Below are 25,307 nucleotides of genomic sequence, written 5' to 3'. Positions count from 1 at the left end.
CTCCCTGTGTCCATGTGTTCTCATTGTTCAACTCCCACTTATGATTGAGAACATGCGGTGTTTGATTTCCTGTTCCTGTGTTAGTTTGCTGAGAATGATGGTTTCCAGCTTCATCCATGTCCCTGCAAAGAACACGAACACATCCTTTTTATGGCTGCATAGTATTCCATGGTGTATATGTGCCATATTTTCTTAACCCAGTTTATCATTGATGGGCATTTGGGTTGGTTCCAAGTCGTTGCTGTTGTAAATAGTGCTGCAATAAATGTACGTCTACATGTGTCTTTACAGTAGAATGATTTATAATCCTTTGGGTATATATCCAGTAATGAGATTGTTGGGTCAAATGGTATTTCGGGTTTTAGATCCTTGAGGAATTGCCACACTGTCTTCCAAAATGGTTGAACTGATTTACCCTCCCACCAACAGTGTAAAAGTGTTCTTATTTCTCCACATCCTCTCTAGCATCTGTTGTTTCCTGACTTTTTAAAGATCGCCATTCTAACTGACATGAGATGGTATCTCACTGTGGTTTTGATTTGCATTTCTCTAATGACGGGTGATGATGAGCTTTTTTTCATGTTTGCTGGCTGCATAAATGTCTTCTTTTGAGAAGTGTCTGTTCATACCCTCCAACCCACTTTTTGATGGGGATTTTTTTTTTTTTGTAAATTTCAGTTCCTTGTAGATTCTGGATATTAGCCCTTTGTCAGATGGATAGAATGCAAAATTTTTCTCCCATTCTGAAGGTTGCCTCTTCACTCCGATGATGGTTTCTTTTGCTGTGCAGAAGCTCTTTAGTTTACTTAGATCCCATATGTCAATTTTGGCTTTTGTTGCAATTGCTTTTGGTGTTTTAGTTATGAAGTCTTTGCCCATGCCTATGTCCTGAATGGTATTGCCTAGGTTTTCTTCTAGGGTTTTTATGGTTTTAGGTTTTACACTTAAGTCTTTAACCCATCTTGAGTTTAATATTTTTATCTTTGAAACAAAGAGAAGCAGCATGGTAGGTGAAAGGTAGATAAAGAATTTCATGCCTTTTGGAATGAAATTTTTGGACATTATGTCAAAAGTAATGTTCCACCATCTAATCTTTCTTTCTTTTTTTTTTTTTTTTGAGACAGAGTCTCACTCTGTTGCCCAGGCTGCAGTGCAGTGGCATGATCTTGACTCATTGGAACCTCTGCCTCCTGGGCTCAAGCAATCCTCCCACCCCAGCTTCCAGAGTAGATGGGTCTACAGGTGCATGCCATCACATCCACCTATTATTGTATTTTTCTGTAGAGAAGGGTTTTACCATGTTGCCCAGGTTGGTCTGGAGCTCCTGGGCTCAAGCAATCCGCCCACCTCGGCCTCCCAAAGTGCTGGGATTAGAGGCATGAGCCACTGTGCCTGGCCTCATCTATTCTTTAAAAAAAATTATTTAGGCCAGGCTGGGTGGCTCATGTCTGTAGTCCTAGCACTTTGGGAGGTCAAGGCAGGCAGATCACTTGAGGTCAGGAGTTGGCCAGACCAGCCTGGCCAACATGGTGAAATCCCATCTCTACTATAAATACAAAAATTAGCCAGGTGCCTGTAATCCCAGCAACTCCAGAGGCTGAGGCAGGAGAGTCACTTGAACCTGGGAGGCAGAGGTTATAGTGAGCTGAGATCATGCCACAGCACTTCAGCCTGGGTGACAGAGTGAGACTCCATCTCAAAAAAAAAAAAAAAAAATTGGAGCTGTACTGAGGTGTAATTTATATATAAAAACTGCACATATTTAGAATATACAATTTGATGAGTTTGGACATACGCATACACCTGTGATACTATCACTATAATCAAGACAAAAAACCTATCTATCATGTCCAAAATTTTCCTTGTGTCCTTTGTGTATGTGTATGATAAGAACACAACATGAGATCTACCCTCTTAACAAATTTTTAAGTGCACAACACTGTGTTAACTGTAGGCACTACACTGTATAGCCCATATCTAGAATTCATCTGCATAACTGTAACTTTATACCCATTGAGTAAGAAATCCCATTTCCCCTTCCCTCCATTCTTTGGCAACCAGCTTCTATTTTTTGCTTCTATGATATGATTATTTTAGACTCCTCATGTAAGTGGAATAATCCAGTACTTATCATTCTGTTACTGACATTTCTCTTAACATAATGTCTTGCAGGCATAGCAATGTTTCAAATGGTAGGATTTCCCTTTTTTTTTAAGGCTAAATAATATTTCATTGTATGTATACAACACATTTTCTTTATCCATTTATCTGTCAATGGACATTTGGGTTGCTTCCATATCTTGGCTATTGTGAATAATGCTGCAATGAACATGCAAGTACAGGTATTTTTTCCAGATCCTGATGTCAGTTCTTTTGGATATACACCCAGGAGTGGGATTGCTGGGTCATATCGTAGTTCTATTTTTAATTTTTTGAGGAACCTGTATACTGTTTTCCATAATGGTTACACCATCATACATTCCCACCTGCAGGGCACAAGGGTTCTAATTTTTCCACTTTCTCATCGACACTGTCTTCTGTTGTTGTTGTTGTTGTTTTTTTGTGTGTGTGTGAGATGGAGTCTTGCTCTGTCGCCCAGGCTGGAGTGCAGTGGCGCAATCTTGGCTCATTGCAACCTCCACCTCCTGGGTTCAACTGATTCTTCTGTCTCAGCCTCCCGAGTAGCTGTGATTACAGGCGCCCGCCACCACACCTGGCTAATTTTTTTGTATTTTTAGTAGAGATGGGGTTTCACCATATTGGTCAGGCTGGTCTTGAACTCCTGACCTCGTGATCTGCCCACCTCGACCTCCCAAAGTGCTGGGATTACAGGTGAGAGCCATCGCGCCCAGCCAATCTTCTGCTTTTTTGATAATAGCCATTCTAATAGGTGTGAGGTTACAGCTCAATGTAGTTTTGATTTGTATGTCTCAAATAATTAGTGATGCTGAACACCTTTTTCTATACCTTTTGTCCATCTGTATGTCTTCTTTTGATAAATGTCTATTCAAGTCCTTCGTTCATTTTTCAAATCAGGTTATTTGCTTTTCTTCTACTGAGTTGTATAAGTCTACCAACCATCTAATCTCATTCCATATATTTAACAGTACTTAAGAATACTGGTATGTGTTATACATTAGGCTCTAGTGTTTGCTAAATCCATAGTCATAAAGCCACACATTGTTATTAATGCTTAGGTTGGTACATTTTGTATCTTGTGATCCCAATACTTTGGTTTCCACTGACTGCTGGTGCTGACCTAAAGGCAATCATGTACTGGACTGTGTGATATGATATAAATTCTGGCTACCTGGAATCCCTATACAAAATATAATCAGATTCTCTCTTAAGAAATCTGAATATAAAACATTAAAAAGGTAAAGCAGAAGGAAGAGGAGCAGAGTTTAGCCAAACTCTCATTTAGTCATGTTTTAAAACAAGCAGCTCTAATGCTCTCTTTCTGCATCTGAAAGGTCAGTTCCTAGGACAACTCAGTGGTTTCAAACACATTCCAGTTTTCCATGAAGCCTGGCTGTGTAGTTTCTGGAACTGTTTCTTTTTTCTTATTATTCCCTTGGTACCTTCATAATAAACCTCCTTAACTAAGATAACTTGCTCCCATCTATATTTATTACAATCTGAAGTGCTAACAGGTGATAATTACTGGAGGAGTGCTATAACATACTACCAGCTCTTAATCTCTGTAATTTGGATAATTTGGATCAGACTGCTCTTCATACTGTTTTGAAAGGTATTTTTCAGTTCCTACTACTACGAAATAAGTTTTGCCAAGTGGATCCCTAAAATCATAATGAGTAATTTAAAAATTCCTTGACATAGTAAAATTTTAAGTGGAGAAATCACAAAATGATTACAGGAAGCATTGGGGCAACAAACAGAATATTGTGGAAGTTGCTTCTCAAGAGATAAGAATCCAGGGTTCTAATTTCTATCTAATTCTTGTTATATGACCTTTGAGAAATCTGGGCCTAAGTGATTTGAACCTAAAGTCACACCTTTAAAGTCAGAAAAATAATGTATTATCTGCCTGAAGATAGAAATGGGTGATGGAGATATTTTCTACTTCAAAAGACAAAGATTCTCTCATTTGATATACAAGATTTCAATATAAACCCACTCTTCGTTTCTTGTTACAAGGAGGTGGCACGTACTAGGCACGTACTCCAAAATGTTTGGAATCAGAAACAGCAGTCCTGTAACCTAACCACCACTAGAACATACTCTGATTTCACAAAATCCTGGCCATTAAATCTTTAAATATAAGTAAAAAGCATAGGCAGTTGTAGGAACTAAATGTTGTCATTAATTGAGTGTACTGAAAATAGTTTTATTCTTTTTAATTTGTATAAAGGTTGAATGGTTTTCATTTTTAAACAATATTTATCACAATACAGTAAAATTGCACTGAAAAACAAAAGAATGTTGAAAAGCATTTCAAATCCTTTATGTTATGACTTTATTTGCTTTTTATCTAAAAAGAAATTTCTCTCCTGTAGTGTCACCCGCACATTAGGTGATGACAGTACTAAAACTGTATTTAGTGGCAATTAACTCTTATTTCCCACTTGCTGTTTTTATTCCATTTTAAACTTCCTTTTAAATCTCAAGTTTATTTAAAAGCTGAAATAGATATATAACACCAAGATGATTTTGAGAAAAATAATCTTCTATCAATATCATGAGAAGCATTTTTCACCATTCATTTCAGTTCAAGAATAAAAATGACTGTCTCCACAAAATCATGCTGCTTCCAATTATTTGTTAAGATAAGTACATACCTCTGCTTCCATGTGATAAGCATTTTCCACTCTCCTAAAATCCTTTGTCACAGTTATATTTTCTGCCTGAAACAGAAAAAGTCCAAGAGTATGATTACTAAATATTTGATGCAATTACTCTAAAACAAAAATTAGAAACCTACACTAATTAAAATCAGAAAAACATAAAGTATGCAAAAAGAACTTTGCCTGATGTTTTAAAACTTTCCTAAAAGTGACATAAAATGAATTCAGAAATCGATTTTGCTTAAAATTTCATAAATGTCACTCCTTTTATAATTTGAAAATAGTTTTATTCTTTTTAATTTGTATAAAGGTTGAATGGTTTTCATTTTTAAACAATATTTATCACAATACGGTAAAATTGCACTGCAAAACAAAAGAATGTTGAAAAGCATTTTAAATCCTTTATGTTATGACTTTATTTGCTTTTTATCTAAAAAGAAATTTCTCTTCTGTAGGTGTCACCTGCACATTGGGTGATGACCGTACTAAAATTGTATTTAGTGGCAATTAACTGCTATTTCCCACTTGCTGTTTTTATTCCATTTTAAACTATTTCTTAGTTTATATTACCTTATAATGAAAGTATGAAGTTAGGGTGATATCTATGAGCAATTGTTTGCACATAAAGTATACTTAATGTTGAGTGTCAGTGTTTTAAAAAATATTTAATTTACAAATATTTTAATACAAAATTACCAAATACTTATCATGTGCAACTCTGGGCAAGTTACTAAATTTTTTGAGCCTTAGTTTCCACATTTATCAAATCAGGTTAATACCATGTACACCATCTAGCATCATTGTGCAGATTTAATGAGAAGTTGTATATCAAGTATTTGGCATAGAGAAGGCACTCACCAAAAGTGGATGCTATACCACTATGATATAAATATTTATTGAAACATCTAACCTGAGCCAGTTTGGTTTTAGAAAAGTACTAATATTTATATATTCTCAGGGTAAATACAAGGCATATAATTCTGACAAAAAAGTTGAATTTCTTATTTACTTTCCAAAAGGGTTTTTAAATTCAGTGATTAAAATCTTCAGCTACTCTCATTCTTTGGGGACAAGCAAAACTTATATTTTATGTAATTTTTTTTGTACCTTTCAAAATATATGTTAAATCAATATATGATTATGCCAAGTAATTTAATTATGTTATTTGAAGAAGACATGGTTGCATCTAAATTTTAAGATATAAACTAATTACAAGCAGTTTATGTTATCCAGAAAAATTCTTAAAAGTTTTAACCTAAGTTAAAAGCTTTTGACTCAAGTTCCAAATATCACTCTGATGTCTGTCAGTCCCATGAAAATATTAACGCAATATTTTTATTATGAAAGTAATACCTACTCATTGTGGAAAATTTAGAATACAGGTTAAGTACAAAACAGTACGGTAGTTCTCCCTTAAACAGTACAGTAGTTCTCCCTTATCTACAGGGGATAAATTCCAAGACCTCCAGCAGATACCTGAAACCATAGATAGTATCCAACCTTATATATAACATTTTTTTCTGCTCTGATAACCGAGACAGCTACAAGTGACTAACGGGTAGGTAGCACATACAGTATGGATACACACTGAACAAGGTATGATTCACATGCCCAGGTGGGACGGAGCAGGACACAGAGATTTCATCACGCTACTCAGAATGGTGTACAATTTTAAACTTATGGATTATTTCTGGAATTTTACATTTAATATTTTTGGACCAAGACTGACTGCAAGAATTAGGGGTCTGTACTATATATATTGCTTGCAATCACTTTTTCACTTAACATGAAACTTTTTTGTCATTTAATATTTTATGACATGTAAACATATGTCATAAAACATGTCTCATTTTTCACTTTTCTCCCACTTCACTTGATAAACTTCTGATTGAAAAATTATTAGAGAGATAATTTTATGAAAGGTAATTGGAAAGAAAAGTATCTTTTATTGCTATATTTGTTTTTAATAGTGTTTTTAAAATAAAAATACATGCTAATCAAAGAAAATCTAATACTAGAGAAAATAATCAAAAAGAAATAACATTCTCAAACCCCATTACTGTTAATATTTTAGTAAACATTTTAATAAACCATCAATGCATATAAATGTATCTAGATCTATATACAGACTTTTTCATAAATAAAATTATATTCTACATTTTGTTCTTAACTACTGATTGACAGGGTCTTGCTTTGCTGCCCAGGCTGCAGTGTAGTGGTACAAGCATGGCTCACCGTAATCTTGAACTCCTGAGCTCAAGCAATCTTTCTGCCTCAGCCTCCTGAGTAGCTAGGAGGATAACAGGCACATACCACCATGCCCGGATTTTCTAAAAAAATTTTTGTAGAGATAGGATCTTGCTATTTTGCCTAGGGTGGTCTCAAATTCCTGGCCTGAAGTGATCCTTCCACCTTAGACTCTCAAAGTGCTGGGATTACAGGCATGAGCCATCACACTTGGCCTGAACTTTTTAAAATAAACTTTTAATTTTGGAATAATTTTAAATTTACAGAGAAGTTACCAAGATAGTACAGAGGTCCCATCTACCTCACTTTCAGACTTCTCTGATGTTAATATTATAGTACATCTGTCTAACCTAAAAAGCCAACATTAGTAGATTACCATTAACAAAACTCCAAACTTTATTTGGATTTCACCAGTTTTTCTATTAAATGTCCTTTTTACTACCACAGGATCAAATCCATGATACTGTATTGCATTAATTCATCAAGTCTCCTTAGTCTCCTCTGGTCTCTTGACAGTTTCTCAGTCTTCCTTTGTTTTTCATGACCTTGAAAGTTTTGGTCATGTATTTTGCAGAATGTCCCTCATTTTGACATTGATGTTTTCTCATGATTAGACTGGAGTTATAAATTTTAGGAAAGAATACCATAGAGGTGAAATGCCTTTTTAATCACAACACATCAGGCAGTACATGGTATCCACATGACACTACTCCAGATACTAATACTGGTCACTTGGGTAAAGTAGTGTTTGCCAGTTTCCTCCACTGTAAAGTTACTATTTTCCCCTTTCCATACTTTATTAATTGGAAGCATGTCACTAAGTGCAGCCCACACTCACTCAATAAATACTACTTTATTTATTTTGTTGCTCAATTGTTCTAGCTTTGGCCATTGGGACTTCTTTCAGGTTGGCTCCTTTATCTGTTTGACATACCCCTTTCCTTTACTTTTTGAGCACTTTCTTACTTTCTGTTGCAAGATATTATAGGCTTATGCAGTTTCCTTGCCCCAGTCCTAGAATAAGCCCTTTCTCCAAGAAGCATAGCACCTTTTCTTTGAGATTCATATGTAGAACCAAGATCTGAATGCTGAGACTGCTCACTGCTATTGGGGTGTCATTCCTTCTAGGCTCTCTCAGTGGACAGAGCTAGGTTACATATATATATGCATAGACATATATATACGCACACAGATACTAACTTACATGTAAAATTTTCTGTATTTTTCCACCTGTACAATATACAAAGGTAAACATGAGTTCACACTGATGTTTTCAACTCTAATCCTGAATCACAGAATTCATTTTAACCTTCCATTTTTATCTGTAACTTCCCTCTCTGATAGTGAGAAACCTGGCTCCCACCATCCACTATCCACTTATTTATTTGTTTAACCCCAGTATACATGTAAAGCACTTTCAGACTTATTAACAAATACCCCTTTGGAAAACTTATTTACCAACTAGAGCATGGAGTTTTTGTATCTTTATTCTTCATCCTTATAATTTCCAGTCAAAACACCATTTTCCAGTAATTTAGGACACTCCCTGCCCCTATCACCTTAAGCACAGTTATGTCACTCATTTGTAAGAACTGGGTTCATTTGTCAAAAGAATAAATTTTATCCTGGGATTGATCCTGTGATAGGCTCTTTGATGCCTTTTTCCTCCAGTTTACATACATCAAGCTTCACTATTTGTGATTTACAGCTCTATGAGGTTTGACAAATGCATAAAGTCATGTATGTACCACTCCAGTACCATAAAGAATAGTTCTTTCACCTTAAAAATTTCTCCGTGCATCTCTTTTAGTCAACCACTTTGCCCTCCAACAGATTGTTAACCACTAATCTGTTTTCGTTCCCCATAGTTTTGCTTTTCTCCAGAAGATCATATGAATAGAATCATAAAATTCAAAGCTTTTGGGTCTGGCTTCTTTCACTGACTAATATGCAGCTAAATTCACTCACATTGTTTTGTGAATCAATTCTCATTCCTTTTTATTGCTGAATAATATTCTTTTGCATGGATGTACCACAATTTTTTTAATCCATGCCACTGCTGAAAGACATCTTGGCTGCTTCCAGTTTTAGAAGTTATGAATAAAGCTGCTATAAACATTTGTGTACAGATTCTTATATGTACTTACGTTTTCAATTCACTTCGGCAAATTATCCTAGAATGCTGACTTCTATGATAAGTCTATATTTAACTTATAAGAAACTATAAGACTACCCTCCAAAGTGGCCATATAATTTTGCAATCTCACCAGCAATGAATGAGAATTCCTGTTGCTCTGTATCCTTCCCAGCATTTGGTATCAGTGTTACTGTATTTAAGCCATTCTAATAGGTACATAGCAGTATTTCATTGTGGTTTTATTTTCCATTTCCCTATTGACAAGTAATGTTGAGTATCTTTTCATGTGCCTATTTGCCATCTGTATAAGTTCCTTGGTGAAGTGTCTGTTAAGATCTTTTGTGCATTTTTATTGAGCTGTTTGTTACTGCTGAATTGAGGTCTATATATGTTCTTGATACAAGTCCTTCATCAGCTATGTAATTTACAAATATTTTCTCCCAGTCTATAGACTGACTTTTCATTTTCTTAACAGATACAAGTCCTTTAACAGCTATGTAATTTACAAATATTTTCTCCCAGTCTATAGATTGACTTTTCATTTTCTTAACAATGTTTTTCACAAAGTGAGTTTTTAATTGTCATAAAATACAATTTATCTTTTTGTTTGTTTCATGGACTGTGCTTTTTGGTAACACAGGTTGAGCATCCTAAATGTGAAAATCCAAAATTCGAAAAGCTCAAAAATTCAAAACTTTTTTTTAAGCACCAACATGATGCTCAAAGAAAATGCTCCTTGGAGAATTTTGAATTTTAGATTTTTGGATTTGGGATATTCAACCATTAAGTATATAATGCAAATATTCCAAAATAAAAATCTGAAATCTGAAACATTTCTGGTCCCAACATTTCAGATAAGGGATACTCAACCTCTGTATCTAAAAACTCATCTTCAATCCCAAGGTCAAATAGATTTTCTCCTTTTCTTTTTTTCTAGAAGTTTTGTGTTTTACTGTTGGGAAAGGCAATCTCATGCTATAGTCTTTTGATCTACACTCAACTGCCCAGGAATGGGCTGTGGCCCTGGAACACTTGCTTACTAAGAGATAAAGTATCTTTCAGAGCTTGTGCTGGGCTTGTTTCCTTGTATGGGAATACCTTCCCCATTTCAGACTCAGTATGTACTTTTTGCTTCTACTTAAAGGTTGTATGTCATATGACACCTGACCAAACCTCACTACTATATCTGTACCCTGCAGGAAGGGGACTGAGTCCTTCTGTTGCAGCACAAGAGATGTGCATGTAGGTCAACTGCCCCTGCATTAGCTGCTGGGAAGCAGTTGCTGGCCATGGGGGACTGACATCTACTACTGACTCTGATCTCATTCTTGTCTTTTCTCTACATAAGTAAGGTTTGTTCCATCCAGTGCTTGACTGCATTGTGTTTTCTTGGTGACTCTCATACCAAAATGCAGTGGGCAGAAGTGCTTGGACTTCTATCCTGGTAACAGGCAACAGATGCTACATGCTCAATATTGACCAATTTTGAACAAAGTTTTGTATAAGGTGTGAGGTGAGTGTGGAGGTTCATTTTTTTGCATACAGACATTTGACTGTTGCAGCAACATTTGTTGAAAAGACTCCTTTCTTTATCGAATTGCTTCTACACTTCTATTGTTTTTCTCTCTGAAAAACAATCTTAGAACCAGTAAAATACTTATTTACTTTAGCCCAGTGATTTTTTAATTTATTTAAAATTTTTATTATTATACTTTAAGTTCTAGGGTACATGTGCACAACGTGCAGGTTTGTTACATATGTATACATGTGCCATTTTGGTGTGCTGCACCCATTAACTCGTCATTTACATTAGGTGTATCTCCTAATGCTATCCCTACCCCCTACCCCCACCCCAAGACAGGCCCTGGTGTGTGATGTTCCCCATCCTGTGTCCAAGTGTTCTCATTGTTCAGTTCCCACCTTTGAGTGAGAACTCAACCTAGCCTTGCTAGGTTGGGGAAGTTCTCCTGGATAATATCGTGAAGAGTGTTTTCCAACTTGGTTCCATTCTCCCCGTCACTTTCAGGTACACCAATCAGACGTAGATTTGGTCTTTTCACATAGTCGCATATTTCTTGGAGGCTTTGTTCGTTTATTTTTACTCTTTTTTCTCTAAACTTCTCTTCTTGCTTCATTTCATTCATTTGATCTTCCATCACTGATACCCTTTCTTCCAGTTCATCTAATCAGCTACTGAAGCTTGTGCATGCGTCACGTAGTTCTTGTGCCATGGTTTTCAGCTCCATCAGGTCATTTAAGGTCTTCTCTACGCCGTTTATTCTAGTTAGCCATTCATCTAATCTTTTTTCAAGGTTTTTAGCTTCTTTGCAATGGGTCTGAACATCCTCTTTTAGGTCAGAGAAGTTTGTTATTACCGATCGTCTGAAGCCTTCTTCTCTCAACTTGTCAAAGTCATTCTCAGTCCAGCTTTGTTCTGTTGCTGGCGAGGAGCTGCATTCCTTTGGAGGAGAAAAGGCACTCGATTTTTAGAACTTTCAGCTTTTCTGCTCTGGTTTCTCCCCATCTTTGTGGTTTGATCTACCTTTGGTCTTTGATGATGGTGACGTACAGATGGGGTTTTGTTGTGGATGTCCTTTCTGTTAGTTTTCATTCTAACAGTCAGGACCCTTAGCTGCAGGTCTGTTGGAGTTTGCTGAAGGTCCACTCCAGACCCTGTTTGCCTGGGTATCAGCAGCGGAGGCTGCAGAACAGCAAATACTGCAGAACAGCAAACGTTGCTGCCTGATCTTTCCTCTGGAAGCTTCGTCTCAGATGGGCACCCTCTGAGACGTATGAGGTGTCAGTTGGCCCCTACTGGGAGGTGCCTCCCAGTTAGGCTACTCGGGGGTCAGAGACCCTCTTGAGGAGGCAGTCTGTCTGTTCTCAGGTCTCAAACTCCGCGCTGGGAGAACCACTACTCTCTTCAAGGCTGTCAGACAGGTACATTTAAGTCTGCAGAAGTTTCTGCTGCCTTTTGTTCAGCTATGCCCTGCCCCAGAGGTGGAGTCTACAGTGGCAGGCAGGTCTCCTTGAGCTGTGGTGGGATCCACCCAGTTTGAGCTTCCTGGCTGCTTTTTTTTTTTTACCTACTCAAGCCTCAGCAATGGCGGAGCCCCTCCCCCTCCCTCACTGCTGCCTTACAGTTCGATATCAGACTGCTGTGCTAGCAGCAAGCGAGGCTCTGTGGGTGTGGGACCCTCTGAGCCATGTGTGGGACCCTCTGAGCCATGTGCGGGATATAATCTCCTGGTGTGTCGTTTGCTAAGACTGTTGGAAAAGCACAGTATTAGGGTGGGAGTGACCCGATTTTCCAGGTGCCATCTGTCACGGGTTCCCTTGGCTAGGAAAGGGAATTCCCTGACCCCTTGCACTTCCTGGGTAAGGTGATGCCTCGCCCTGCTTCGGCTCACACTCCATGGGCTGCACCCACTGTCCCGCACCCACTGTCTGACAAGCCCCAGTGAGATGAACCCAGTACCTCAGTTGGAAATGCAGAAATCACCCGTCTTCTGCATCGCTCACGCTGGGAGCTGTAGACTGGAGCTGTTCCTATTTGGCCATCTTGGAACCTATGCCAGCCCAGTAGTTTTTAAAGGGAAGTGTGTGCAGTCTGAAAACAACCCATATAAGAAGACAGTTATCTTGCTTCCCTATATAGTAAAATATCTGATATATTTTGAAATTCTAAATAATATTACAGGGAATGGAGAAATAAAAATTGCCTGTTGACAATCAGATGGAGAAGGTCTAAGCAGAACATAAACAATGTTTCCAGAGGACATAGAATCTAAGGAAAGTTTTTAACAGAGCCAAAGTTTCTAACAGAAACTAACAGACCTGCAACCACAAAAAATAATTAACATTCTTTTTCTGCTTGATTGCTGTGCCTTTACCAAAGGCACACCTAGCCTAACTGTAATCCTCTGGGTTTCCTATGAAAAAATTAATAAAATAGCCAATCACCAAACTGTCCCTGTCTGCTTCACTGATCCTTTCCTGGAACTATTCAGCACAAGGCCAAAACCTTTAAGAGGCTCCTCCTGAATACCTGTTTCTGAAACACTCCTAAGGTCCTTTGAGATGCATTATTCTTTGTTGCATCATGCTAAATAAACCTAACTTTGTTTCACTATAGATACATTTCTGATAGTCTGGCTGGTGGGTTCCAACACAGAGTATGAGATTTTTTGTTTCTCTATAGGGCAGTGGTTCTCCACCAGATGATTTTGCCCTAGGGGACATCTGCCAATGCCTGGAGACATTTTTTATTGTCACAGCTGGGGAAGAGGAATACACTACTAAGTGGATACACAAGATGATCAAGTGTCCCTGTGAAACTCAAACTGAGGAGGTTCCTCAGACATGGACCTGCCAGTTTTAAAACTTGAACAGTTCCAGGTAAAGGAGGACATGCTGGTCACCCCATGGGTAGGGGCCAGGAATGCTGTTGAATATCCTACAATGCACAGGACAGCCCCCAACAATAACGAGTTATCCAGTCCATAATGTTAATACTGCCAAGATTGAGAAAGCCTGCTATAAGGGGCACAAAACTGAAAAATATTGAAATATATCAGCCTACTCTGCTAAGTTTTCTTGATTAAGCTACTGTTTATTTCTAAATACAAAAGGCAGAGTTTTAAGACAAAATGGCCAAGACAGGAATAACTACTTAAGTAATATGGGTGTATTAGTCCATTTTCACGCTGCTATAAAGATACTACCTGAGTTTGGGTAATTTATAAACAAATGAGGTTTGACTCTCAGTTCCACATGGCTGGGGAGGCCTCAGGAAACTTACAACCATGGCAGAAGGCAAAGGGGAAGCAAGGCACGTCTTACATATTGGCAGGAGAGAGAGAGAGAGTGATAAAGTGTCACACTTTAAAGCATCAGCTCTCATGAGAACTCCCTCACTCTCACAAGAACAGCACGGAGGAAACTGCCCCCATAGTTCAATTACCTCCCATCAGATCCCCCCCTTGACACATAGGGATTACAATTCTAGATGAAATTTGGGTGGGGACACAGAGCCAAACCATATCAATAGGGAAGCACAAATCATGATGATAACAATCTCAATAGCCATAAAAATTATTTTCATAGGAATAAAATTTAAAAAAGTAAACAAGAAGAAAACCATAAAACTTTAAACAGTCTTTTAAAATCTTCTGGGAAAACATCCCATCTATTCAATATATATATTTTTAATTTTATTTATTTATTTTAGATTCAGAAGGTACATGTGCATGTTTGTTACATGGGTACATTGCGTGATGCTGAGGTGTGGGGTACAACTGATCCCGTTGCCCAAGTAGGAAACACTACGTGGTTACTTTTTCAACCACTTCTGTGCTCACTCCCTACTTTTGGAGTTCCCAGTGTTTATTGTTCTTATCTTTGGGTCCATGTGTACCCAATGTTTACTTCTCACTTGTAAGTGAGAACATGTGGTTTTCTGTTTCTGCACTGGGGTAGGATAATGGCTTCAAGCCTTATCCATATTACTGCAAAGTACATGATTTTGTTCTTTTTTATGGCTACACAGTATTTCATTGTGTATAAGCATCACATTTTCTTTATCTAATCCATTGTTGATGGGCACCTGGGTTGATTCCATGTATTTGCTATTGTGAATAGTGCTGCAATAAACATACAAATGAATGTGTCTTTTTGGTAGAACAATTTATTTACCTTTGGGTATAGGCCCGGCAAAGAGATTGCCAGGTCAAATGGTAATTTTATTTCTAGTTCTTTGAGAAATCTCCAAACTGCTGTTCACAGTGGCAGAACTAATTTACATTTCCACCAAGAGTATAAGCACTCCTCTTTCTCTACAATCTTGCCAATATCTGTTATTTTTTGACTTTTTAATAAAAGCCATTCTTACTAGTGTGAGATGGTATTTCACTGTGGTTTTGATCTGCATCTTTCCAATGATTGGTGATGCTGAGCACTTTTCCATGTGTTTGCTGGCTGCTTGTATGGTTTCTTTTGAGAAGTGTCTACTCATTTCCTTTGCCCACTTTTTCACGAGATTGTTTTTTTTCCTGCTTATTCCTTATAGGATTCTGGACATTAGACCTTTGTCAGATGCATAGTTTGCAAATATTTTCTCCCATTCTATAGTGTTTCTGTTTACTCTGTTGATAGTTTCATTTGCTGTGCAGAAGCTCTTTAGTTTAATTAAGTCCCATTTGTCTATTTTTTATTTTGTTGCATTTGCTTTTGGGGTCTTCATCATAAATTCTTTGCCTAGGTCAATGTCTAGAAGAGTATTTCCTAGAAAACCAAAAAACTTTACAGAAAAACAAAGCATTTAAATAAATGGACTGGGACACAACACTGTAAAATCAGCCATTATCCTGAAATTAATTTGTAAACTGAATGCAAAATATAAATAGAAATTTTTTGTATAGAAATTTTCCACCCTCTGGAATTTCTGACTATAATTTCATGTTGTCACTTAAAATGTCCCTCTGTTCCTTGCAGACAGGGAATTTTTTTCAGAAGAGTAATGAGGGGAGAACTTGCCCTACAAATGCTTTATGAAGATAATAATTTAAACAGGATAGTACTGGCACAGGACCGTAACAAGGATCAAATGAACTAATTAATTCTGTAACTAATTCAAGAACATGTGAAGATTACAAATAGCAATAACCAGTAACATTTCAAAGCAGTAGGTAAAACAAGAAATACGGAATCCTCATGTCATACACTCTTCCCCTACTACCTCTGAGCAGTAACTATGTGATTCAGGGTAAGCCGTAATAGGTTTAAACTATTTAGGATGATCACATCTGATTTGCTACAGGATTAGGTTAAAAGATGGACAGAAATCCATATCTAAGCTAATTGGTCTGGCATTTCTCTGGCCACAAAAATAAGTTTAGGTTGTCTATTTAGAGTGAACTGTAGGATTTTTAAAAATAAATATGGTTGCAGGAAACAAAGACTATTGTTTTTCTTTTTAAGCTATGGTATAAGATGTAAGGCTTGGGAATGTTGCAGCCATTTTAGTATCATGCAGGAAGATGAAGGTAAAGCCAAGAGAACTACATCAAAGTATGTAGAGCCTTGACAATGAAAGCCCATATTACAACTTGACTTTCAATTATGTAAAGCAAGGTTCTTGCATGTGTAGTAAGGGAAAGACAGACTTCAGTAAATGGTGTCAATTCAGCTACTTACCTATTTAAGAGAAAACAAAACTCTTATCCTTATACCAAAGTAAATTCCAAGCACAGTACACATATCTAATATACTACAAAGGTTCCTTAAGAGACCAGGAAATATTAGTTAATAGTTCTATAAGGCTAGGTGTGGTGGCTCATGCCTGGCATTCCAGTGCTTCAGGAGGGCAAGGTGAGAGGACTGCTTGAGGCCAGGAGTTTGAGACCAGCCTGGACAACATAGTAAGACCCCGTCTCCATAAAAAATTAGCTGGGCATGGAGGTGCGTGCCTGCAGTCCTAGCTATTTGGGAGGCTGAGGTGGGAGGATAGCTTGAGCCCCGCAGTTTTAGGCTGCAGTGAACAATGATAGTATCACCCTACTCCATACTGGGCAACAGAATGAGACCCTGTGTTTAAAAAAAAAAAGTTATATAGCTTTATGCTTGAGAAGAACCCAATACACCCAATAAACATTATATACAAAGGTAGAAAAAAATACAGAAAAAAATTAATGAATTTGGCTAAACAAAACTTTAAGATTTTGAAAGTTCAATACTATAAACTAAGTTATACAGCAAATAAAAAACTGAGAAAATTTTTTGCAATATATGACAGGTTATTTACAATCTTTTTTTTTTTTTTTTTTTGAGACAGAATTTCACTCTGTTACCTAGGCTGGAGTGCAGTGGCGTGATCTCAGCTCACTGCCACCTCTGCCTCCTGGGCTCAAGTGATTCTCCTGCCTCAGCCTCCGGAGTAGCTGAGACACAGGCGCCCACCACCATGCCTGGCTAATTTTTATATTTTTAGTAGAAACAGGGATTCACCATGTTAGCTAGGCTGGCCTTGAACTCCTGATCTCAAGTAATCCGCCTGCCTCAGACTCCCAAAGTGCTGGGATTACAGGCATGAGCCATCGTGCCTGGCCAGGTTACTTATAATCTTAATTTTTAAGGTTCTTATCAATTTAATAAGGTAAAGACAATAGAAAAATGGGTAAAATATTGTGAACTAGAAATTTATATTTAAAAAGTTTAAGTTCAAATGATAAAAAAGAAATGGCAGTATCATTTCTTGGACTGCTAAGTTGGCAAAATTACAGAAGAAAATAATGCCTACTGTGCCAAGTGAAGATGTAAACGTATATTTTTAGAGTACAATTTTACATAAGCCTTCAAATATACATAATCCAGGAATTAATGTCCAAAGAACATTACCAGTTGAGGATCCCTAATCCGAAAATCCAAAATGCTCCAAAATCTTAAACTTTTTGAGCGCCAACATGACACTCAAAGGAAACTGGAGCATTTTGAATTTTGGATTTCCAGATTACAAATATTCCACTGGTACATATAAAACATAAATATTCCCAAATCCACAACTTCCAAAATCCAAAACATTTCTGGTAAAGCATTTTGGATGGGATGCTTAACCTGTAATTAAGGACATGTATAAATATATAGCTTACAAGGACATTCATGTTGTGACCATTTTTAATAATGAAAAACTTTAGCCAATGCCTATGTTCAATTTGTTGCCACTACTTCTTATCTTAATTTGGGTGCCCCTAGAAACATATCCTAAGACAAAGATTTGCATACAGTTAATTTTGAAGGTGATCCCAAAAAACACCATTAACAGAGTGGGATGCAAGACAGATAAGGAAAGAAAGGCACTAAAGGATGTGTTGTCAAGCAAATTACTGCTGTGGTCAGCTCAAATTTAATCCTGCAGAGAAACTCTAGGTACCAGGGTGGAACACATACCTCAGAATTATCCAACCCCAAGGGGTGAAGATGCTGGGGTCTCTTTCCATTCATTTCCCTCAGTCATTCTAGTTCTACATTAGCCTTCAGATGAAGGCTGCTGGGGCTGGGGGAGAGGACTTTAATTCCCTGGCATTACACTCTGGCCCCATTTGCAGAGAATGGATTCCGGCAGCCAGGGAAAGCTTTCACTTTCAGGCAAAGAATTTACAAATGTTGTCAGATGGAAGCTGGGCCTGCATGCACACAAATGTGAAGTGCCAAAGGATATAGGTAGTGGTATCAATAGCATCAGTGACATCTTCCCTACCTAAAATCTCAATTATCCACTGTCAAGAGAATAAAGAAGCAACATCCTGTAGTGGTTAAGAGCATGGACCCTAAGGTTAAGATTCTGCCACTTCCTGGCTGTGACCGTGTGCAAGCAACCTGCCAATAATCACTCTGGTCCTTGGAGTTCTCATCTATAAACAGCCCTATCCTCATGTCCCAATCACCTCCTAAAAGCCTCCTCCAAATACCATCATACTTGGGATTAGGTTTCAACTATAAATTTTGGGGGGAAACAAACATTTAGTCCATTGCAAGAACTATATGCCTTGATGTGTCATGATGTAAGGTAAGTTCTCTTCTGCTGCTCCTGTGGAATACCTCCTACTGGGTGTCATGGTGGCTGAGGTGGTTGTGAAGCAAAAAGGAGAAAAGGTGTCTGTCTTTTGGTTGCACTGTGTTAAAGGAATCTTACAGTAGTCTTGCTCATACTGCAATGGGTTAAACGGGTTAAACACTCCCTTCAGCATTTACTCCTAGTCCTCTCTTGCACTAGAACTTAGATATGCATCCTGAGTGACCGAAACACTTTTGTGAAGGGAGGACCAGACATTGTGAGGTCATTTTATGCCTACAGTTGGAGAGAGAAGAAAATAAAGGGGAAGCAGAGATATCAGGGTAATTCTTGGTAGCATTCACTATATACCAAATCTACTGGCTCCTTGATCTTGGATGCCCAGATTCCAGGACTGTAAGATACACATTTCTGTTGTTTATAAGCTACCCAGTCTATGGTTTTTCATTACAGCAGACCAAACAAACTAAGACAATATAAAGTATTGTTTAAAAATGAACAATGGGCCAGGCGCAGTGGCTCACGCCTATAATCCTAGCATTTTGGGAGGCTGAGGTGGGGGATCAGTCAGGAGTTCGAGACCAGCCTGGCCAACATAGTGAAACCCCATCTCTACTAAACATACAAAAATTACCAGGCGTGGTGGCAGGCGCCTATAATCCCAGCTACTTGGGAGGCTGAGGCAGGAGAATCGCTTGAACCTGGGAGGCGGAGGTTGCAGTGAGCCTAGACTGCCTCCATTGTACTCCAGCCTGGGCGACAAAAGCGAAACTCCATCTCAAAAAAAAAACAAAAACCAAAACCAAAAATGAACAATGAAAAGAAAGGCTTAATGTTTGTTGGTTGAATGAGTAAATATTGCTTAGAACTTTAAAACACTTTTCAATGAAAACCACGCTAGAAGTAAGGATTATACCTTCACACAAGTTCATAAATCTATGATCTATACCATAGCTGAATAATTTCTTCACTTATTGTTTCATTTTTTTTCTATTATTCATTCAGAAGGCATTTTCTGAGTACACATTATGTGAAGTGTATGGACCATAACTCATACAGGCAAAAAAAGAACAAATGGTCTTGGCTCTGGAGAAGTTTAGAATATGGAGGAGACACAAGTAAATTAAGAATTATGATACAGGATAAGTTTTTATTACAAGTATAGGGAGTGAAGTGTTGCATGGCAGGGATTAGTGTTATATTAGGAAAGGAATGCCAAGAAGGTGAATTTGGGCTGATTCTTTTCTTTTTTTTTTTTTTTTTTGAGACAGTGTCTCACTTCCATAGCTCAGACTTGGGCTAATTCTTAAAGAAAAATACAATAGAGGGGAGGAAGATATGATAGGAAATGAGGATAGTCAGGCTCCATCTTTTTTTTTTTTTTTTTGAGACGGAGTTTCACTCTTGTTGCCCAGGCTGGAGTGCAATGGCACGATCTCAGCTGACTGCAACCTCCGCCTCCCGGGTTCAAGCAATTCTCCTGCATCAGCCTCGCAAGTAACTGGGATTACAGGCATGCACCACCATGCTTGGCTAATTTTGGTATTTTTAGTAAAGACGAGGTTTCACCATGTTGGTCAGGCTGGTCTTGAACTCCTCACCTCAGGTGATCTGCCCTCCTCGGCCTCCCAAAGTGATGGGATTACAGGCGTGAGCCACCACGCTCGGCTCAGGCTCCATCTTTTAAGCAAAGGAGTTTGGATTATGAGGAGCCCTTTAAGCAGGGAAGTGATGTTTATAAACCTTAAAGCTCAGAATTCTAAAGTTTAAAATGAATACAGACTTTGTGAAGACCCATAATTCATTCTGAAAATATAAATGATATTTTGTATTATCTCCTGAACAAATTATCTACCTGACTGCTTTCATCCATTAGCAGAGATAATTGGGAGGTTACTGTCTTTCTTATGTCTTGCCTTGAACACTGAATCTTGATTACTCTAAGTTGGACTTAGTTAATTTATTTACTTACTACTTATTTGAGACAGAGTCTCTGTCACCCAAGCTGGAGTGCAGTGGCGCCATCTCGGCTCACTGAAACCTTCGCCTCCCAGATTCAAGAGATTTTCCTGCCTCAGTCACCCTAGTAGCTGGGATTACAGGACTGTGCCACCATGCCCAGCTAATTTTTGTATTTTTACTAGAGATGGGGTTTTGCCATGTTGGCCAGGCTGGTCTCGAACTCCTGGCCTCAAGTGATCCACCTGCCTTGGCCTCCCAAAGTGTTGGCATTACAGGCATTAGCCACCATGCCCAGCTTATGTTGTTTTATATATTAGAGACCTGTGAGCTCTTTTTATTTTATGTAAATAACTTAAAAACTTGTAACATTATTCAAACGACTACAGCACTAGTAGCAGTTTTTTAAAACTATTTTTCTACATATTAAACCCACTTTACTCACATTATTTATAATTATCTGTATTTTTCTAAATTGTAAAATCATTTGAAGAAATCTTGTCCAAATGACTTTGTAATAACTCGTATGTTTGTATTATAAATGCAATTCAAATATCTTTTCTTGTTAAAAATAAGGACTTGCTTTTTCGGGGTATGGAATTTCTTGCAATAGACTGGAAGTAACAATGCCTGCACTTTTACCAACTCAATGTCATCCTGGATAAGTTACATCTCTGGCCTTTGGGGTCCTACTCTATAAAATGAGAAAACTGAAATCGTTGATCCCTATGATTTCTAATTTTCTTTCATTCTAATTATCGGCAGAATTGCAAGCAACTTACATTCTGGTTTCAGGAATACATGAGTTCAAATATTGCTCTACCTAAAGTTCAGAGCATTGTTTAACCTCTTTAAATTTGGAAAACAGGGATATTAAAACATGCCTAACAGTGCTATTGTGTGGATTAAATGATGGCTTCATTTTTTTTTCTTGCCTTAGGAGTAGGCTTAAGGTAAGATTTGTTTAGTGATTTGTCTCATGGACATCTCCGTTAAGTAAGTAGAAGTATTTCGTATATGTGGTATCCACAATACTGGCTTGATTTTTTCTTTTAAGTTAAACCTAAGAAGGCCGAAGAAATTTTGGGGGAATCATTATAAAATGAAAATCATTATAAAATGAAAATGGACGCAACTTCTTCCCCACTTCCCAACGTTACTGTTTGCGGAACATACTCAAGAACCATTCCATGCACAGTTTTACATGATCGGAAGGAAGCAGGTCGTGCTCTTCACTTGCCAATTCCATGGTGCGGAATAAAAACAAAACAAAACAAAACATTTAGTGTCCAGCACTCCACGTGGGCAAGTATTTACAACTAACATTTCAAGTTTTAACATTTCATCACTTTAAATTTAAAAACAAAATCACTGAAGCAAATATCGCCAGATAAAAACCTATCCAATTTGCATTCTTCTATTTTTAATTTGCCTGAGGCCAATAATTACCTTCGTCTAGGAGAAGAATGGGTCAAATATTCACTCTGCCAGGTCCTGGCGTCCCGGAGTACCTTTGCAACAAACGCGTCCTAAACGCTCCAGACCCTCCACATCTCCCTTCCCGCTAGAGGGGCCTGTGGGGCCCGACCATCTGCCAACCCTTTTGTGTCGTCCGGCTCTTATTTCCTCCCCCGCGGAGATCTCACCTGCACGCCCTGCTGCTGGAGGCTCTGCGTGATGTAATCTAGACGGCGACAAACGCTCTTTTTGGCCTCGGCTGCCGCCTCCTTGGTGCTGCTCACTCGCACCACCACCTGCGCCCGGTCAGGGCCCGCAGACACTTCTGAGGTGCCGCTTACGTGCACCTCGCGGGTAGCAGTTTGGGCTTGTGTTGAGGAGAGGGGGTGGCGTAAGCCCGGTAGCGTCTCTCCCCCTGAGGCCAGGTTGTTCTCCCGGCTCCGGTCAGCCCAGGGAACCAGTTCCACGAACACTCGGGTCGGAGAGGTCTTTTGCAGAGACATAGCGATGGCAGCTGGGTTTCCATAGTAACTACCGGCCGACGGCGGCCGAAGGGGCCAATGCGCACCAGGGCTTGCCTGTGCACGGCGCAAAGTATGCCGGGATGGGTGTGGAGGCCGCGGAACTTCGGGCGGGCGCAAGCTATATGCCTTGTTGATCTTGCCGCATCTTTTTTACTAGATGTCGGCTGAGTGAGTAGCTACAGTTTTTAACATGTTTAACTTACGGCCTTCAAAAATTGTTAGCGGACTTTCTCTGTTGCCTCCTCAGTGCGCTCTGCCCTTTCTCGCAACTCCTTGTCGTCCCACCGCGCCTCTGCACCTCAGAGGAAGGAGAAGAGTAGCGAGGCCGAGCGGGTTTTTAGATTTCTCTGTGATTACCCCCAGCCTTGTCTTTTCTGACTTTACCGTCCCCGCTTGGGGTACCGCTTTTTGAGGCTCCCTCGGCCACATTTTTGTGGTTCGTGAGAGGTGTCAGTTGAGGTGAACTTTTTGCCCCTGTGATCTTGGACAGTTTATGATTCTTCATATCTCAGTTTCATCTTCTCTAAAGCAGTGTTGATAATATTTTTCACATTTGCTATGTGCTTATAAGGCGCCCATTGTATGTAGAGTGCGTTGCATATGGAAAGCAGAGTGAACATAATGGATGTTTGTAATGATAGCTATGGCTTTGGCATCATTTTCGTGTCTCCCCATTTTTTTCTAAAATCCCTGGAATGGTTCGGGCCTTGAATTCCGACAGAAGAGATTTAGGTGGTAGCAAAGCACGTCCAACATGGACTTTGCTGGGCCTGCACAACTTGGAGCTTCTCTGTACCCTTTTCTTCAGAGAACCTTTAGAACACAACCCTCAACTTCCCGTCTTCTGGATTCTCTTCCTAGCACTAAGCAATGATCTTTGTAAAAATAGCCCCACTGACTTATACCTCTTTACTATCCGAATTTTATCAAGAGAATCGAGGGGGGAAAAAAGAATTTTGAATAGTTCTGGAAGGACAAGAACTGTTCTTTTAAAAGGACCCTGAAAAAGCTGACAGTCCTCTTGTAGTTTCTTCACCATCGTTTTTTCTGTTCTTTTCGATTAGTATAATTCAACTAAATCAATGGTACCCCCCTCCTTTAATTAGGCTCATCACTAGATTAACATAATTTTGTGTATATTCATCTTGTTTATTGTTAGCTGAAAACAATTTTAATTTAAAAACTAACGTTAAGAACTTTCCGTCATAGTCTTTTATTATTTAAGACACCCAAAATAATGTTTCTTAAACTTGGTGAAAAATTCTTTTTCCCTTACGATAAATGCGGAAGAATATAGCCTCCAAAATAAATTATTGAATGAATGAATGTCATAAACAAAAAGCAACAGGAGTTAAAGTGTAAGTATTTAGTATACGATAAAAGATTTCATATCAGTGGAAAATGATTACATGGTACAGGGATAATTGTAAGCTATATATATATATATTTTTTTTTTTTTGAGGCGGAGTCTCGCTCTGTCATCCTGGCTGGAGTGCAGTGGTGCGATCTGGGCTCACTGCAAGCTCTGCCTCCCGGTTTCACGCCATTCTCCTGCCTCAGCTCCCGAGTAGCTGGGACTACAGGTGCCCGCCACCACGCCCGACTAATTTTTTTGTATTTTTAGTAGAGATGGGGTTTCACCGTGTTAGCCAGGATGGTCTCGATCTCCTGACCTCGTGATCCGTCCACCTCGGCCTCCCAAAGTGCTGGGATTACAGGCATGAGCCACCGTGCCTGGCCCATTGTAAGCTATATTTTTAAAGAATTTATATCTTACATCATACATTGAAAATAATTCAGATGAGACCAAAAAGAAAAATAATTGGAAGAACCTATATGTAAATATAAATATTCTGGGGGATGGGAAGGCTGGCCTTAATCATAATTTCATGTGCAGCAACCATGAAGGAAAAGTTTGAAAAATTGGACTATACTAAAAAAAATCAGTTATATAAAGCAAAATAAAAACAAAGGTGGGGGGGCAAATAAATGGGGAAAAATGTTTGTTAATGTTTATTGTGTATAAAGGGCTAAGAGTCTTAATACTTAGAGAACTGTTGCTAGAAGAAACAAACGTGTCAAAAGAAAAATAATGAACACTGAGGCAAACTGCATTAGATTGCTATTGCCATAACATAAGTCTTTCAACTTCAAAGACTTTGGAGCTTAAACAGCACAAATTTATTTTCTCACAGTTCTGGGGCCTAGAAGTCCAAGATTAAGGTGTCAGCAGTTTTGGTTTCCCCCAAGGCCTTTCTGGTTGGCTTGCAGACGGCTACTTTCTTGCAGCATCCTCACATAGCCTTGCCTCTGTGCACATTACCCCGATGTCTCTTCATAGAGCCTCACCTTTGTGACTTCCATTTAACCTTAATTACCTTCTTAAAAGCCCTGTTCCAAACACAGTCACATTGAAGAGCACTCCAACATACGGATTTTGGGGAACACAATTAAGTCCACAATACAGACCAAGAAAGCAGAAATGTTAGTAGTCTATAGGATGAAAAAAAAATAGTTTATCCTCACCAGTAGTTTAAGAAATGCAAATTTCACTACAGTATAATGTCTGTTTTTGAACTATCATTTTGGCAAATAATAAAGCCCGTGAG

At 38.5% G+C, this 25,307-nt stretch overlaps 1 protein-coding gene across 4 annotated transcripts in view; it reads right to left on the bottom strand.

The window, feature by feature from the left end:
* The window catches only part of IRAK1BP1 (interleukin 1 receptor associated kinase 1 binding protein 1), a 44,759-nt gene extending 19,949 nt beyond the window's left edge, over positions 1-24,810 (bottom strand). For 2 of the 4 annotated variants that reach the window (XR_008625664.2, XM_055113907.2), the window contains exons 1-2: positions 22,363-24,808; positions 4,800-4,865 (exon numbers count right to left, since the gene is read on the bottom strand). Coding sequence is in view for 3 of the 4 variants with exons in the window: in XM_055113907.2 (XP_054969882.2) it covers positions 4,800-4,865; positions 22,363-22,677 (381 nt within the window). In the remaining variant the exon portion in view is untranslated. Of the gene's footprint in view, positions 1-4,799; positions 4,866-22,362 lie in introns of all 4 variants that reach the window. The other 2 variants (XM_055113906.2, XM_003805817.6) reach the window with 2 other exon arrangements.
* Positions 24,811-25,307: the final 497 nt, after the last annotated feature.

This window comes from Pan paniscus, chromosome 5 (genome assembly GCF_029289425.2).
Source record: "Pan paniscus chromosome 5, NHGRI_mPanPan1-v2.0_pri, whole genome shotgun sequence".
NCBI classification, from domain to species: Eukaryota; Metazoa; Chordata; class Mammalia; order Primates; family Hominidae; genus Pan; species Pan paniscus.
Note: the sequence above shows the minus strand (reverse complement) of the source record. Positions and strands in the feature narration are given on the sequence as shown.